This window comes from Thalassophryne amazonica, chromosome 7, assembly GCF_902500255.1.
Source record: "Thalassophryne amazonica chromosome 7, fThaAma1.1, whole genome shotgun sequence".
Lineage (NCBI taxonomy): Eukaryota > Metazoa > Chordata > Actinopteri > Batrachoidiformes > Batrachoididae > Thalassophryne > Thalassophryne amazonica.
Genome location: NC_047109.1, coordinates 7,250,274 through 7,265,364, shown reverse-complemented (window position 1 = coordinate 7,265,364; position 15,091 = coordinate 7,250,274). Strand labels below are relative to the sequence as shown.

General features: G+C 42.2%; 1 protein-coding gene across 44 annotated transcripts in view; it reads right to left on the bottom strand.

Moving 5' to 3' along the window:
* Positions 1 to 15,091, bottom strand: part of rims2a (regulating synaptic membrane exocytosis 2a) — a 725,652-nt gene that overhangs the window by 86,641 nt on the left and 623,920 nt on the right. For 32 of the 44 annotated variants that reach the window (XM_034173773.1, XM_034173780.1, XM_034173774.1 and 29 more), the window contains one exon: positions 3,959 to 4,203. The exons of 11 other annotated variants lie outside the window; for them this stretch is intronic. In XM_034173773.1, coding sequence (XP_034029664.1) covers positions 3,959 to 4,203 — 245 coding nt within the window. The remainder of the gene's footprint in view (positions 1 to 3,958; positions 4,204 to 15,091) is intronic. One more of the 44 variants, XM_034173776.1, reaches the window with a different exon arrangement.

Here is a 15,091-nt window from a genome sequence, read left to right as displayed (position 1 = left end):
CTGATGAACACTCAAAAAGAGGTCATGCGGTTTTACAAAACACAGCACAACACACCATTTGCTGTTTGCATCTTGCATGTACACACAGTCACATGCACGCAGGGAAAGAGAGAAAAAAACGCTTTTTTGGTTGCAAATGTGATTTTGAAAATTATAGTCTGAGTTGAGCATTTAATGCTCTCAAATTACAGTCAGGCTACAGGTTGTTCAGGGCAGCAGGAGTTGCAGAGTTATTACAGACTTTCCACAAAGAAATCACTCATTATTCCCACGAAATGCAATTAACCAGGCCAGAGGACCTGCCTCAAGACTTTGCATTAACCTTTTGTCAGCAGAAATTATTCTTACTTTTATAAATGTGACAGAACCTTATCCTAAACACAACCAAAGCAAGGAGAACAAGAAGTGCTCAGAGAGCACATACAGTACCTCTGCCAATATTTGCGTACATATTTAAACCGCAGGTTCCATAAAAGGAAATCTGGGGGAGACATAAAAAATAGGACTCAGTCTCCTCTTGCTGTAGTTCCCTTTGTGTAAGGAGAACACTCATCTGAAATCTGGCTTCCTCACGATACATGTTACATGATATTATGATGTGATTAAACTTTCATGGTACTTGTTCGTACCATAAAGCTCATCTTTCATACGTCATACCATGAAAAGTTTATAATTTTGTTATGTTCATTCCATCAGAAATAAATATGTTTGTATACTCACATAATATGTGACAAAATAGTAGGGATGTCCTGATCCGATCACGTGATCGGAAATCGGGCCCGATCACGTGGTTTCAGACTTGATCGAAATCGGATGTTGCATCCCAATCAGGAATCCGATATAGATTTTATCCTCATTATTTTGATCAGCACTATTTCAGGCTCATTATTGCAGATTAATGGGCCTTTCACACGTCGGAAGCATCAGAGGCGTGAGATGTGTTGCTTTTTAGAGGCGTCAGAAGCGTCACTTTAGCTCGGCTTTTGACGTGACACTTCTGACGGGAGCACGCATTGCCGCTTGTCGGCAGGCTGATGCGGTCAAAGTTCAACCCAATCTTTTTTTTTTAATTGAACAAAAGAAAAAACATAAGTTCAACCGGACAGAGGTGGGGGGAGTTACGCACACAAAGTTTCTTTTGCAGAACTGCTGTTTGTGTGTTTACGCACTCAGCCTGACGCCTCGATGGAATGACAAGAGCATGATGGACAGTTTCCCACCGAAACTCTTGCTCAGTCATCCTTCCGTGCGCAGCAGGACCCGGTGCTGACCAAGTCCTCAGGACAACGATCTGTCATCTGATTAACAAAAAGAAAAAAACAAATTGTCCTGTGATCGTTTGTCTGCAAAACGGAGCGAGAGATGGTGTGCGCATGAGCGACGTGTGCACGTCTTAAAGAGCTTCCGTCTTCATTCACGTTCACTGTGCTGCTCTGAACTTGTTGAACACTGATAAAGCATCAGAGGGACACTGAGGACTGTCAGGACGCAAATGTAAGTTTTTTTTTCTTTTACTTTTCAAGTTGACTTTTGAACTTTTGACACTCTGAGCTGTGACGTAGCTTCGCGCTATCCAATAGGAATGACGCGTCGGTCCAAAACACGGAAGACTAGTGGCAGAAACCACTGATCTGTACAAATGGTAAATGGACTGCATTTATATAGCGCTTTTCCATCTGCATCAGACGCTCAAAGCGCTTTACAATTATGCCTCACATTTACCCCGATGTTAGGGTGCTGCCATACAAGGCGCTCACTACACACCGGGAGCAATAGGGGATTAAAGACCTTGCCCAAGGGCCCTTAGTGATTTACCAGTCAGGCGGGGATTTGAACCACAGATCAGTGCAGAAACCACGTGTCTGAAAATAAATCCTTGGAAATTGTTTTTTTTTGTTGTTGTTGTTTGTTACCTCAAAATTTCTGATTACTGTTTAAAAAAGTTAGAATTCTTGTAATTAAAATAGCTAAATCAATAAATGGTTCTTAAAAAACATTTCATCTATAAATTAAAACCACCTGTTATTTCAGATTAGATCATTTCTTGTTTAACATAAGGAACCTTTGACATTTATTTTTAGACAAATAAACTAACATGTAAATTTGTGCATTTTTTAAGTCTGGTAGATTGTTACTTGATTGTTCAAGCAACCTCAAGGAGAAGTGCACTGTTTAAGTGATAAATAATAAAATAAGGTGATTAAAATTAAATTATTATATATTTAGCATTTGTTCATTGTTCATTCAGTTTTTAAAGTATCGGATCGGGACTCGGTATCAGCCGATACTCAAAATCAGATGACTCGGAATCGGATCGGGGCCAAAAAAACCTGATCGGGACATCCCTACAAAATAGAGCTAGAGGTTTGCAGTCCATTTGGTTATCTCACAGCATAAATGTTAAAATTCTGATTTTGAGTCATAAAAACCAGCTCTTTATAGTAATCTGCAATGACTCTGCTAATATAAGCAACAGGTTTGTCATCATTGTATCCCACAGAAGACTATACTGAAGGTTCTTGGAATTGTCATTCATTTTCTGCCTTATAGATAGCCTCCCTAAAACTTTTGCATCTAAACTCTAACTCTGTACAAAAATGCCCTTAGGTAACCTTAACCTAATGTGCTAGGCAGCTCCAGCTGCATTATTAACCACGTTGTCGCTGTCTTATGATACTCCTTTCCTCCCTAGCAGAAACTGTGATAACATTCATTCTTCAGCGAGAGTTTTCATGGGAAAATCAATCAATCAATTTTATTTATATAGCGCCAAATCACAACAAACAGTTGCCCCAAGGCGCTTTGCTTTTGGGAAAAGCAAATATATCCATGTGTATGTGTTTGCTTGCTGTGCAACCCCACCCTGGCTGGGTGTACAAAACAGCACTTTCAGAACTGCTTTTCACACACACTTATTCAAAATCGTGCTGTATTGATTTTGACTTTGCATGTGTCTCCGAGGCATCGAATTAAAAGCCTGTTTTTTTTTTTTGACAGTCTGTCAATTCTCTGACTTTATTTCCACAAACAGCCTTCAGACAGCTTGGTCTAAAATCCTTTTGCCTCAACAGAATGGAGCAATATCATCCCCTGTTGGGATATTTACTATTAATGCAGGTACAATATTGCTTTTGTATTTATATTGTTGAAATGCCTGTTCAAGAGAATATGTGTTTTTTTTCATGATGGTGTATGTATTAATTTTCCAAGAAATTTATGAAAAACTACTCAATCATCATACCTCTCAAATTTCAATGTCAAAGAAAGCGGGGAAAAGTTTTCTGGATTCCCACCACAAGTTAAAGGTTTCCTCCTTGGCCCATATCCCACCCAGTAGGTTTTGGGTAATCTTGAACAGAAATACATTGCTGAGAAATAACCTCCTTGGCAGAGGAAACCACATAATGTCATCATTTTCCAAAAATCGTATTTCCAAGCCAAAACCACATCTGACACCAAAGGGTTTCAATATTTACTGGCTCAAAATGAGAACGCTTTGGATTGATCATTTAGCCACGTTTTGTAGTGACAGATTGAGAACATTTTATATGATCTTACTAGAGTCAGCCACACAAACAGACAAACTTTATCATTCACAACATGCTTGGAGAGACAAAGAAAATTGGAACTAGCTTTTCAAAGCAAAACAATGATTTAAGAAGACAAAGTAGGGGAGAAAAAAGTGGGCAAGTAAAACGTAAGAATTAGATGAATTTCCAGAGATGCTGGCACCTAGAAGTAAAAGATAAAAGTACTGAGAAACCATCACGCTGCTCTCTTCACCTCCTGAAAATCAGCCCTTATAGGTGAAAAAGGCAGAATTAGAGAAAAAAGAGGATTGGTGTTAAATGTCAGCTTTTAGTAAAGAAAACGACAAAAAAATCTCCTCAAACATAGAAGAAGAGGCCGTGGGACAGATGAATACATATGAACTGAGCCGAGTTGTGGGCGGTCCTACCTGTCTGGCTGAGCTGAGATGTGCTCCGGCTTTTGCGTGACATCCCAACCATGGCCTGCATTTTGGCACCGATGCTGGAGCGTCTCTTCTTGTCGTCAATGCCGACTGTGCTGACCGCTGTGTCCGACTGGCTGCCGTCCGTCTTCTCCAGGTTGCACATGTCACCACTGATGCTTGTGCTTTTGGTCATGTTCATGCCGCCTGAGGAGCCCATTTGCCTGTTTTTCATTTTGGATGCAAAGTCACTGTCAGCCAGCGCCATTGACAGGGAAGGCGGGTCAGGACGACACAGAAAAGGACAAGAAAAGACAGAATGACCAGTGGAGAGGATATGAAAGGAGAACAGTATAGGAGAAGAGGATAGAAGGGACAAGAAGAATGTACAGCAGAGAAGCGGAAGATGGCAGGGTGTGGGGTGAAAAGGAGAAAATGACAGATTTCAGGTACACGGGTTCATGACGTACAGTATATTTGAGTATTGGGTTTAAAGTGAGTCTGATTACTAAGATCCATGACTACATATATTTAATTTGGCTGCTTAACCAGTGACCTAAGGGGATGGCTGATGTCAGTGGTGCTAGGTCTCTTAGGTCTCTTACGTATGACTGCAATGACTTTCTGTAAAACGAGCTATTACTTAGGGAGACTCAGATGAGGAGCAACACTTGCATTGTGGGAGAACGTCAGCGCTGACATTCTGACCATGTGATTTGTTTTTCTGGGTGTGATCCAGCACACAGGTGCCTCCTCAGTGTTGAGGGTGCAGGACAGATGAATACATATAATACATGTTTCTTTGAAGCATTATATACATCCTCCAAAATGAAACTGCAATGCAAGCTGCAATGTCCAGGCCAACAAATATGGGGCAGCAATCCAAGATGACCCACAGAGAACAAAGATGGTCAGCTGGATCAGGGGTGAGCTGATGGTGAAGATGATCAGAACTTGAAATTGAGTAGAGAGGTAAATGGTTGCAAGGAAAACCTGCACCATCTTGGCTCTTCACGGCGCACTGTTGCTCACCCCTGAGCTAGATCCACAGCAAAACAATAAGTTTCAGTGGAAAACTGACAACCATAAGGAAGAATTCTTTGTTGTCAACCAGAGATGATTCTGTACTAATCTGCCCAGTTGTGGCTAAATATTTAAATTCACAGAGGTAAATATGAAAGAAAAAAGAAAACTAAAGGATTATTAACCGACTGTACGGAGAAATATCAGACCGATGTGTTGTCAGTACGGACCGACCTAACGGTCTGATATCCCCGTACAGACCAAGCAAGTGAGGTTAATAATTAATTTATTATATGGCTATTAAATATAAACTGCAAACTTATAGTATCACCCGAATATGAAAACTGCTGACGGCTCTAGTCCGACTTGATCCCTTCACCTCCATGAAGAACTTGCAAACAGATGGTCCGGTCGCTAGCTGGTAAGCTTTCAATCGGTGTGTTTTTTAGATATTTATGGAGTACGTTCATGTCCGACATGCTTTTTCACATTTTTAGCTTCTGGTTTGTAAAGAAAATACGCGTTTCAGACTCACTGTCATGGAAACCAGTCCGATATAGGAAAATATCTCACCGGTAATTGTGCATAGCGTACAGCAGTCGGCACAACCATTCGGTCGCACACAGGTTGGACCATTTGGACTGCAGTCAAGGGGCTACATCAGATGATTGGCCATGTCAAACCCTAGCCGAAGGTTGCGATCAAGCCAGCCTTCACACCAGCGGCGCAATGAGGGTGAATGGTGGGCGAGTGCCCATTTGACCCACACTCAGCCACAGTCAAGGTGCCACCCACGAACTTCCAACATCAGTCGCTGGGCACTTAGAAAATGCAGACCCATTCATGTGGCCAGCAAGAATGTAATGCCCAGGACACCACTGTTGAGGTGCGGTCAAGGTGGCAACAGCTCAAAGGGTGGTCAGTGTGGCATGTCTTGCCTCCCCGAGCACCACAAATGGCATACGAGTGTGTCGTACCCCCTCGAGCATCACGAATGACATGCAGGTGTGTCTTGCCCCTTCCCCCCAACCATCCAACACTGTCAAGGTACAGCTGAGGTCTGAGGTGGAGAAACTTAGAATGGCATCTGGAGTGCAGTGCGATCATTTCCCAGCACAGCACACACACCTGGATAGGCTGTCATGTCCATGTTGGACGTCATTTGACACATACATTATCATTCCCTCCCATGGGTTACGCAACGTATTTGAGAATTTGAGACATCATGATCATCAGAGCTGTAATATGAGATGTGCAGGTGCGCCCAACGTGCTGTCTGCACACTGTGAGTCAAAGCATGTGACAGGGCTGGTATTCTGTCACACGACACAGCTGATCGGGATCTGGAAGCTGTCAAACACCCATCATGACATATACAGCATGTCCCTGTGGAGGTGGAGTTACCAGCAGCAGTGTGTCCAACTTCCACAACTGAGATAAAACTAAAAACCCTACCCTGCACCTCACGCCACGTGACATGTCAATCAATCAATCAATTTTTTTTTTATATAGCGCCAAATCACAACAAACAGTTGCCCCAAGGCGCTTTATATTGTAAGGCAAGGCCATACAATAATGATGTAAAACCCCAACGGTCAAAACGACCCCCTGTGAGCAAGCACTTGGCTACAGTGGGAAGGAAAAACTCCCTTTTAACAGGAAGAAACCTCCAGCAGAACCAGGCTCAGGGAGGGGCAGTCTTCTGCTGGGACTGGTTGGGGCTGAGGGAGAGAACCAGGAAAAAGATATGCTGTGGAGGGGAGCAGAGATCGATCACTAATGATTAAATGCAGAGTGGTGCATACAGAGCAAAAAGAGAAAGAAACAGTGCATCATGGGAACCCCCCATGTGGTCGCAACGTCCACACATCCATCCATCATGTGGACATTAGCTGACAGCCAGGACACACGCGTGTACCAGTATGGACAGTGACAGAGTGCTCTGGACAGGGGGGCATGTAGCTCAGATCATATCAGCACAGCCAGGAGCCCCGAAGCTGTCAGATGATCGTGGCTCACGTGCGCTCACCGAGGTGATCAAATCATCTCAGTGCAGGCAGCAGCCCCAAAGCTGTCAGATGGTCTCACGTGCATTCACCAAGGTGATAACATCATGTCGCACCTGACAGGTGATGTGATGTCCGTACTGACATGTTCACACTCGATCACATCCACTACATCTGGCATACCCAACCAGTCAATCACAGGCGACCGGTCGATCGCAGGTTGAGTTCCAATTGATTGCATGAAAAAAAAATCTGTCACTGGACTCGAGAGAATTTACTGTTGCTATAACAGACTGATGCAGCAGGTGGCAACAATGCACCAATAAGTATACTGGCTGCTGTTAAACACCAGAGAAGAAGAAGAAGAGCTCTTCTTCTATGGTGGACGATAAGAAACGAAAAAGTATAACTTTCATCCTGGATTTTTTTTTCAATTATTCAGATATATCCAACTGTCTTATCTGCAGTGTAAATGTGGCTTTACTAAAGAATGGGAATTTGGAGCGGCATTTCAGATGATGCACAAGAAATATGATGCTAACTTCTAATGCTAATCCCCTCTGCTCGCCCGAAAAGTCCAGGAATTGAAAAGTCGGTGAGCAGTGCAATGGTCTATAAATATGAAGAGTGATGAATGTGGCGAACAAGATTGCAGTGTTCTGTTCGATCCAGGAGTCTGAGGATGCATTTATTCTGTTTGCAGCTGGAGGAGACACACATCTACTGCACACAGATGTTTGGTGGCTCAGCAGAGGTAGATTTCTGAAACGTTCAAACCATACTGAATATGCACAGCTTTTGGATTTGAAAGCAAGTTTAAAAGCAAGTTACATGTGCTATCAAGCAGGTTGCAGCAGTGAGACCTGCAGAACTTTCCACACATGGACACAAAACTTAAGCACCAGGACAAAGACCATGGAGCCTAAGAGTGCATGTTATGATGATCATGTGCAGAGCATCTTGCCAGAATTTGACAGGTGCTTTACTGATGTTGCATCCTAAGAGCCTGTTGTCAGTTTTCTGTTTTCCATTTGGGCAAAATATAGATGTGGGCTGTATATCGTCCAAAGTGGCATCACTCTTCAACTTGTATCCTCATACTGAAAAATGACATTGAGCTCAAATCCTGACATGAATGTCCAAATCTGGAATCTAATGCACAAAGAGAGTGCCTGCTTACGGCTGGCTCTCAGCTCCTACTGTCCAGACTATGAGAGACGAGCTTCCTCCTCTCTGTGCCAGAAGTCCCACTAAGGGAACAACTTTTTCAACTTGAGGCCAGTCCTAGGCGTACTTGTGCTTATTCATTTCCACCATGCACATTTACTTCAATGATGCATTATTATAGTTAAAACCTGCCAGAAAATTGTGTTATTATATTGGTGCAAAATATATTGTGGCTACGCTATAGTGTTTGAAATGGCTTGGTCGATCTCAATACACTGTCAACTTTAAAAATAGATCAATCAATCAATCAATCAACTTTTTTCTTGTATAGCGCCAAATCACAACAAACAGTTGCCCCAAGGCGCTCCACATTGCAAGGCAAGGCCATACAATAATTATGAAACACAGTCTACGTCTAAAGCAACATAACCAAGGGATGGTCCAGGGTCACCCGATCCAGCCCTAACTATAAGCCTTAGCGAAAAGGAAAGTTTTAAGCCTAATCTTAAAAGTAGAGAGGGTATCTGTCTCCCTGATCTGAATTGGGAGCTGGTTCAAAAAGGCTGGGCACTACAGTTATGCAGTTATGCATTTGTCAGTAGACGGTGGCTGACATGTAATCACGTCATGGGTTGGATGTCATTCAAAATCAAGCTGGGAGGGAGCTGACCATAGCCCACGGTCAGTGACTGCATTGCTGTGGCTTGCACCACTTCACATCGCAGTCACCGTGTCAGCTCAACGCAAAGCTGGGAAACACATATTGTCACACGTGATGCAAAAGGCATGGTGGTGCATGCCTGTCTGCAAATGATGACGACATGGGGAAAAAATGAAAAACCAACAAGATCCCCTTTGGGTCATCCCCAGTCACGTCTCAACGTACATGGCGATGACCATGCAGGCAGAGCTGCACCATCAATCAATCAATCAATTTTTTTATATAGCGCCAAATCACAACAAACAGTTGCCCCAAGGCGCTTTATATTGTAAGGCAAGGCCATACAATAATTATGTAAAACCCCAACGGTCAAAACGACCCCCTGTGAGCAAGCACTTGGCTACAGTGGGAAGGAAAAACTCCCTTTTAACAGGAAGAAACCTCCAGCAGAACCAGGCTCAGGGAGGGGCAGTCTTCTGCTGGGACTGGTTGGGGCTGAGGGAGAGAACCAGGAAAAAGACATGCTGTGGAGGGGAGCAGAGATCGATCACTAATGATTAAATGCAGAGTGGTGCATACAGAGCAAAAAGAGAAAGAAACAGTGCATCATGGGAACCCCCCAGCAGTCTACGTCTATAGCAGCATAACTAAGGGATGATTCAGGGTCACCTGATCCAGCCCTAACTATAAGCTTTAGCAAAAAGGAAAGTTTTAAGCCTAATCTTAAAAGTAGAGAGGGTGTCTGTCTCCCTGATCTGAATTGGGAGCTGGTTCCACAGGAGAGGAGCCTGAAAGCTGAAGGCTCTGCCTCCCATTCTACTCTTACAAACCCTAGGAACTACAAGTAAGCCTGCAGTCTGAGAGCGAAGCGCTCTATTGGGGTGATATGGTACTACGAGGTCCCTAAGATAAGATGGGACCTGATTATTCAAAACCTTATAAGTAAGAAGAAGAATTTTAAATTCTATTCTAGAATTAACAGGAAGCCAATGAAGAGAGGCCAATATGGGTGAGATATGCTCTCTCCTTCTAGTCCCTGTCAGTACTCTAGCTGCAGCATTTTGAATTAACTGAAGGCTTTTTAGGGAACTTTTAGGACAACCTGATAATAATGAATTACAATAGTCCAGCCTAGAGGAAATAAATGCATGAATTAGTTTTTCAGCATCACTCTGAGACAAGACCTTTCTGATTTTAGAGATATTGCGTAAATGCAAAAAAGCAGTCCTACATATTTGTTTAATATGCGCTTTGAATGACATGTCCTGATCAAAAATGACTCCAAGATTTCTCACAGTATTACTAGAGGTCAGGGTAATGCCATCCAGAGTAAGGATCTGGTTAGACACCATGTTTCTAAGATTTGTGGGGCCAAGTACAATAACTTCAGTTTTATCTGAGTTTAAAAGCAGGAAATTAGAGGTCATCCATGTCTTTATGTCTGTAAGACAATCCTGCAGTTTAGCTAATTGGTGTGTGTCCTCTGGCTTCATGGATAGATAAAGCTGGGTATCATCTGCGTAACAATGAAATTTAAGCAATACCGTCTAATAATACTGCCTAAGGGAAGCATGTATAAAGTGAATAAAATTGGTCCTAGCACAGAACCTTGTGGAACTCCATAATTAACTTTAGTCTGTGAAGAAGATTCCCCATTTACATGAACAAATTGTAATCTATTAGACAAATATGATTCAAACCACCGCAGCGCAGTGCCTTTAATACCTATGGCATGCTCTAATCTCTGTAATAAAATTTTATGGTCAACAGTATCAAAAGCAGCACTGAGGTCTAACAGAACAAGCACAGAGATGAGTCCACTGTCCGAGGCCATAAGAAGATCATTTGTAACCTTCACTAATGCTGTTTCTGTACTATGATGAATTCTAAAACCTGACTGAAACTCTTCAAATAGACCATTCCTCTGCAGATGATCAGTTAGCTGTTTTACAACTACCCTTTCAAGAATTTTTGAGAGAAAAGGAAGGTTGGAGATTGGCCTATAATTAGCTAAAATAGCTGGGTCAAGTGATGGCTTTTTAAGTAATGGTTTAATTACTGCCACCTTAAAAGCCTGTGGTACATAGCCAACTAACAAAGATAGATTGATCATATTTAAGATCGAAGCATTAAATAATGGTAGGGCTTCCTTGAGCAGCCTGGTAGGAATGGGGTCTAATAAACATGTTGATGGTTTGGATGAAGTAACTAATGAAAATAACTCAGACAGAACAATCTGAGAGAAAGAGTCTAACCAAATACCGGCATCACTGAAAGCAGCCAAAGATACGTCTTTGGGATGGTTATGAGTAATTTTTTCTCTAATAGTTAAAATTTTGTTAGCAAAGAAAGTCATGAAGTCATTACTAGTTAAAGTTAATGGAATACTCAGCTCAATAGAGCTCTGACTCTTTGTCAGCCTGGCTACAGTGCTGAAAAGAAACCTGGGGTTGTTCTTATTTTCTTCAATTAGTGATGAGTAGAAAGATGTCCTAGCTTTACGGAGGGCTTTTTTATAGAGCAACAGACTCTTTTTCCAGGCTAAGTGAAGATCTTCTAAATTAGTGAGACGCCATTTCCTCTCCAACTTACGGGTTATCTGCTTTAAGCTACGAGTTTGTGAGTTATACCACGGAGTCAGACACTTCTGATTTAAAGCTCTCTTTTTCAGAGGAGCTACAGCATCCAAAGTTGTCTTCAATGAGGATGTAAAACTATTGACGAGATACTCTATCTCCCTTACAGAGTTTAGGTAGCTACTCTGCACTGTGTTGGTATATGGCATTAGAGAACATAAAGAAGGAATCATATCCTTAAACCTAGTTACAGCGCTTTCTGAAAGACTTCTAGTGTAATGAAACTTATTCCCCACTGCTGGGTAGTCCATCAGAGTAAATGTAAATGTTATTAAGAAATGATCAGACAGAAGGGAGTTTTCAGGGAATACTGTTAAGTCTTCTATTTCCATACCATAAGTCAGAACAAGATCTAAGATATGATTAAAGTGGTGGGTGGACTCATTTACTTTTTGAGCAAAGCCAAGAGTCTAATAATAGATTAAATGCAGTGTTGAGGCTGTCATTCTCAGCATCTGTGTGGATGTTAAAATCGCCCACTATAATTATCTTATCTGAGCTAAGCACTAAGTCAGACAAAAGGTCAGAGAAACTCACAGTAACGACCAGGTGGACGATAGATAATAACAAATAAAACTGGTTTTTGGGACTTCCAATTTGGATGGACAAGACTAAGAGACAAGCTTTCAAATGAATTAAAGCTCTGTCTGGGTTTTTGATTAATTAATAAGCTGGAATGGAAGATTGCTGCTAATCCTCCGCCCCGGCCCGTGCTACGAGCATTCTGACAGTTAGTGTGACTCGGGGGTGTTGACTCATTTAAACTAACATATTCATCCTGCTGTAACCAGGTTTCTGTTAGGCAGAATAAATCAATATGTTGATCAATTATTATATCATTTACCAACAGGGACTTAGAAGAGAGAGACCTAATGTTTAATAGACCACATTTAACTGTTTTAGTCTGTGGTGCAGTTGAAGGTGCTATATTATTTTTTCTTTTTGAATTTTTATGCTTAAATAGATTTTTGCTGGTTATTGGTGGTCTGGGAGCAGGCACCGTCTCTACGGGGATGGGGTAATGAGGGGATGGCAGGGGGAGAGAAGCTGCAGAGAGGTGTGTAAGACTACAACTCTGCTTCCTGGTCCCAACCCTGGATAGTCACGGTTTGGAGGATTTAAGAAAATTGGCCAGATTTCTAGAAATGAGAGCTGCTCCATCCAAAGTGGGATGGATGCCATCTCTCCTAACAAGACCAGGTTTTCCCCAGAAGCTTTGCCAATTATCTATGAAGCCCACCTCATTTTTTGGACACCACTCAGACAGCCAGCAATTCAAGGAGAACATGCGGCTAAACATGTCACTCCCGGTCTGATTGGGGAGGGGCCCAGAGAAAACTACAGAGTCCGACATTGTTTTTGCAAAGTTACACACCGATTTAATGTTAATTTTAGTGACCTCCGATTGGCGTAACCGGGTGTCATTACTGCCGACGTGAATTACAATCTTACCAAATTTACGCTTAGCCTTAGCCAGCAGTTTCAAATTTCCTTCAATGTCGCCTGCTCTGGCCCCCGGAAGACAATTGACTATGGTTGCTGGTGTCGCTAACTTCACATTTCTCAAAACAGAGTCGCCAATAACCAGAGTTTGATCCTCGGCGGGTGTGTCGTCGAGTGGGGAAAAACGGTTAGAGATGTGAACGGGTTGGCGGTGTACACGGGGCTTCTGTTTAGGGCTACGCTTCCTCCTCACAGTCACCCAGTCAGCCTGCTTTCCCGGCTGCTCGGGATCTGCCAGAGGGGAACTAACGGTGGCTAAGCTAAAAACACGCAAAGTGAATAATGTGTAAATAATTTAGAGGTGATTCAGCAGAGGGAGTGCTTTAGTTAAGGCACGTAAAGATTACACTGGGAAACAAATCGTAATCTAGATAACTAGATCAATCTAACTGCGCAGATTAAACAGCTAACAGATACAGAAAAACACCGCTGTGCTCCGGAACAGGAAGTGATACAATACCGCAGTCTGGTGGCGCGCAGCAGCCGTGAACTTCACTGGTCTGACCTCCAGTCACTGCGTGCTTTATTTCATTTTAATTCATCCCATTCATGTACTTTCATTAATTCCTTGTTTAATTCCATGGGGACGATAATTCTTGTATTCTCTACTTTATAACAGGAATTAAATATTTTACAGACAAAAAGAAATCCATTTGTTTCCTCAATTCCTACACAGGTGCTGTTCCAGCATCAAGTCATCAAGCATCAATTAAACTTCAATTCAACCAGTAACATGCTTGTTTTACATTTGAACAGTACATAATGTTCTATGGTCTATCATTATTTCATCCTTATGCATTTTCTTCAATTTATGAACATTTGTACAACATTTAATTGGTTCCACTGCTGTGAGAGCGTGATGTGGTATCACACCTCTCACTGTGGTCACACTGTGTTCGTGCGCGTGCATGCATGATCATGCATGAAACCGTCGCCGGGGGATCGTACAACATCCATATATGGCTGTCTGACCGTCTGTCCCTTCCGACTGCAGCTGGAATTTTTGGGGTTTTCGCCAATTCTACCTGTTTCGGCCTGATTCACCCAACTTCGTGTTATATATGAAGGGGCCTTTAAGGTTGTCGGAAGGGGAAAAATTGTCAGAAATCCGCATAATTATCTTGCCGTGTAAACCAGGCATTAAAAAACTGTACAAAATCCTGCTCTTCTACTTTTTAGTGCAGTTTTGTTTTCTCATTGCAAAGCCAGATGATTGATGCAAAGGGTTGGATTAGGTCTCTTAATTATTTAGGGGCATGTTGTGGGCATATGATATGCATACCTTATCACGTGCCCGCCCTTCGGACTCATACAGATACACCGGGGAGTGATACAGGGCGTGATACATAAACAGACATGTAATAAGATATTTATCACATATTACAACAAAAATAATGAACAATAATCATACGCATGCATCATATAGAATGAATAACGCAAGTAAATCATGTAAATATGTAAATTATGGAATGTTCTTATGTCTCTCTATAAAGTCATGAGTGTCGTCTTCACTGATGTCTCACAACTTCAGTATGAGACTCAAGTTGTAGAATTCTCCTTGCTAGGGAGGCTACAACTCTCTCATCTTGATCAGACATCTTGACTGAATGAAATGATCTGGACCCTATATCAGGATCCTGCATTTGTCACCAGGGTAACACAAAATGGGGGTTTGTCATTGGTGGGGCTGAGAAATGATGGCTCCTGATTGGATGAAAAGCGGGGCAATACAAAGCCTGGTATTTTCAATGTCTTTTTTTGTATCGCCCTGTTTTAAGATTTGTATCTCCCTGATTTTATTGCCAGTTTCCAGGGCAGTAAAATTGATAGGGAAAGTGTATGATTTATCAGCCCTGTTTTTCGTTATATCTCATGAGGTCCAGTATAGGGCAGATTTTTGCTGTAATATGTGATAAATAAAACAACCCATCAAAGTGCCATCTGTCATTGCTTTTAAGACACCACATGCATGCAGCATTGCTATTGAAAGGGTGCACTCAGAAGTGATGACGTTCTGGAGAGGAAACAGATCTGCACACACAGAGTGTGTGCACACGGAATCAGTAGCCAAAAAGGACATGCTGCTGGCAGCATAGTTACTCACTATGGCAGTTGGATTAAGACCTGTTGCATCCACTATGTA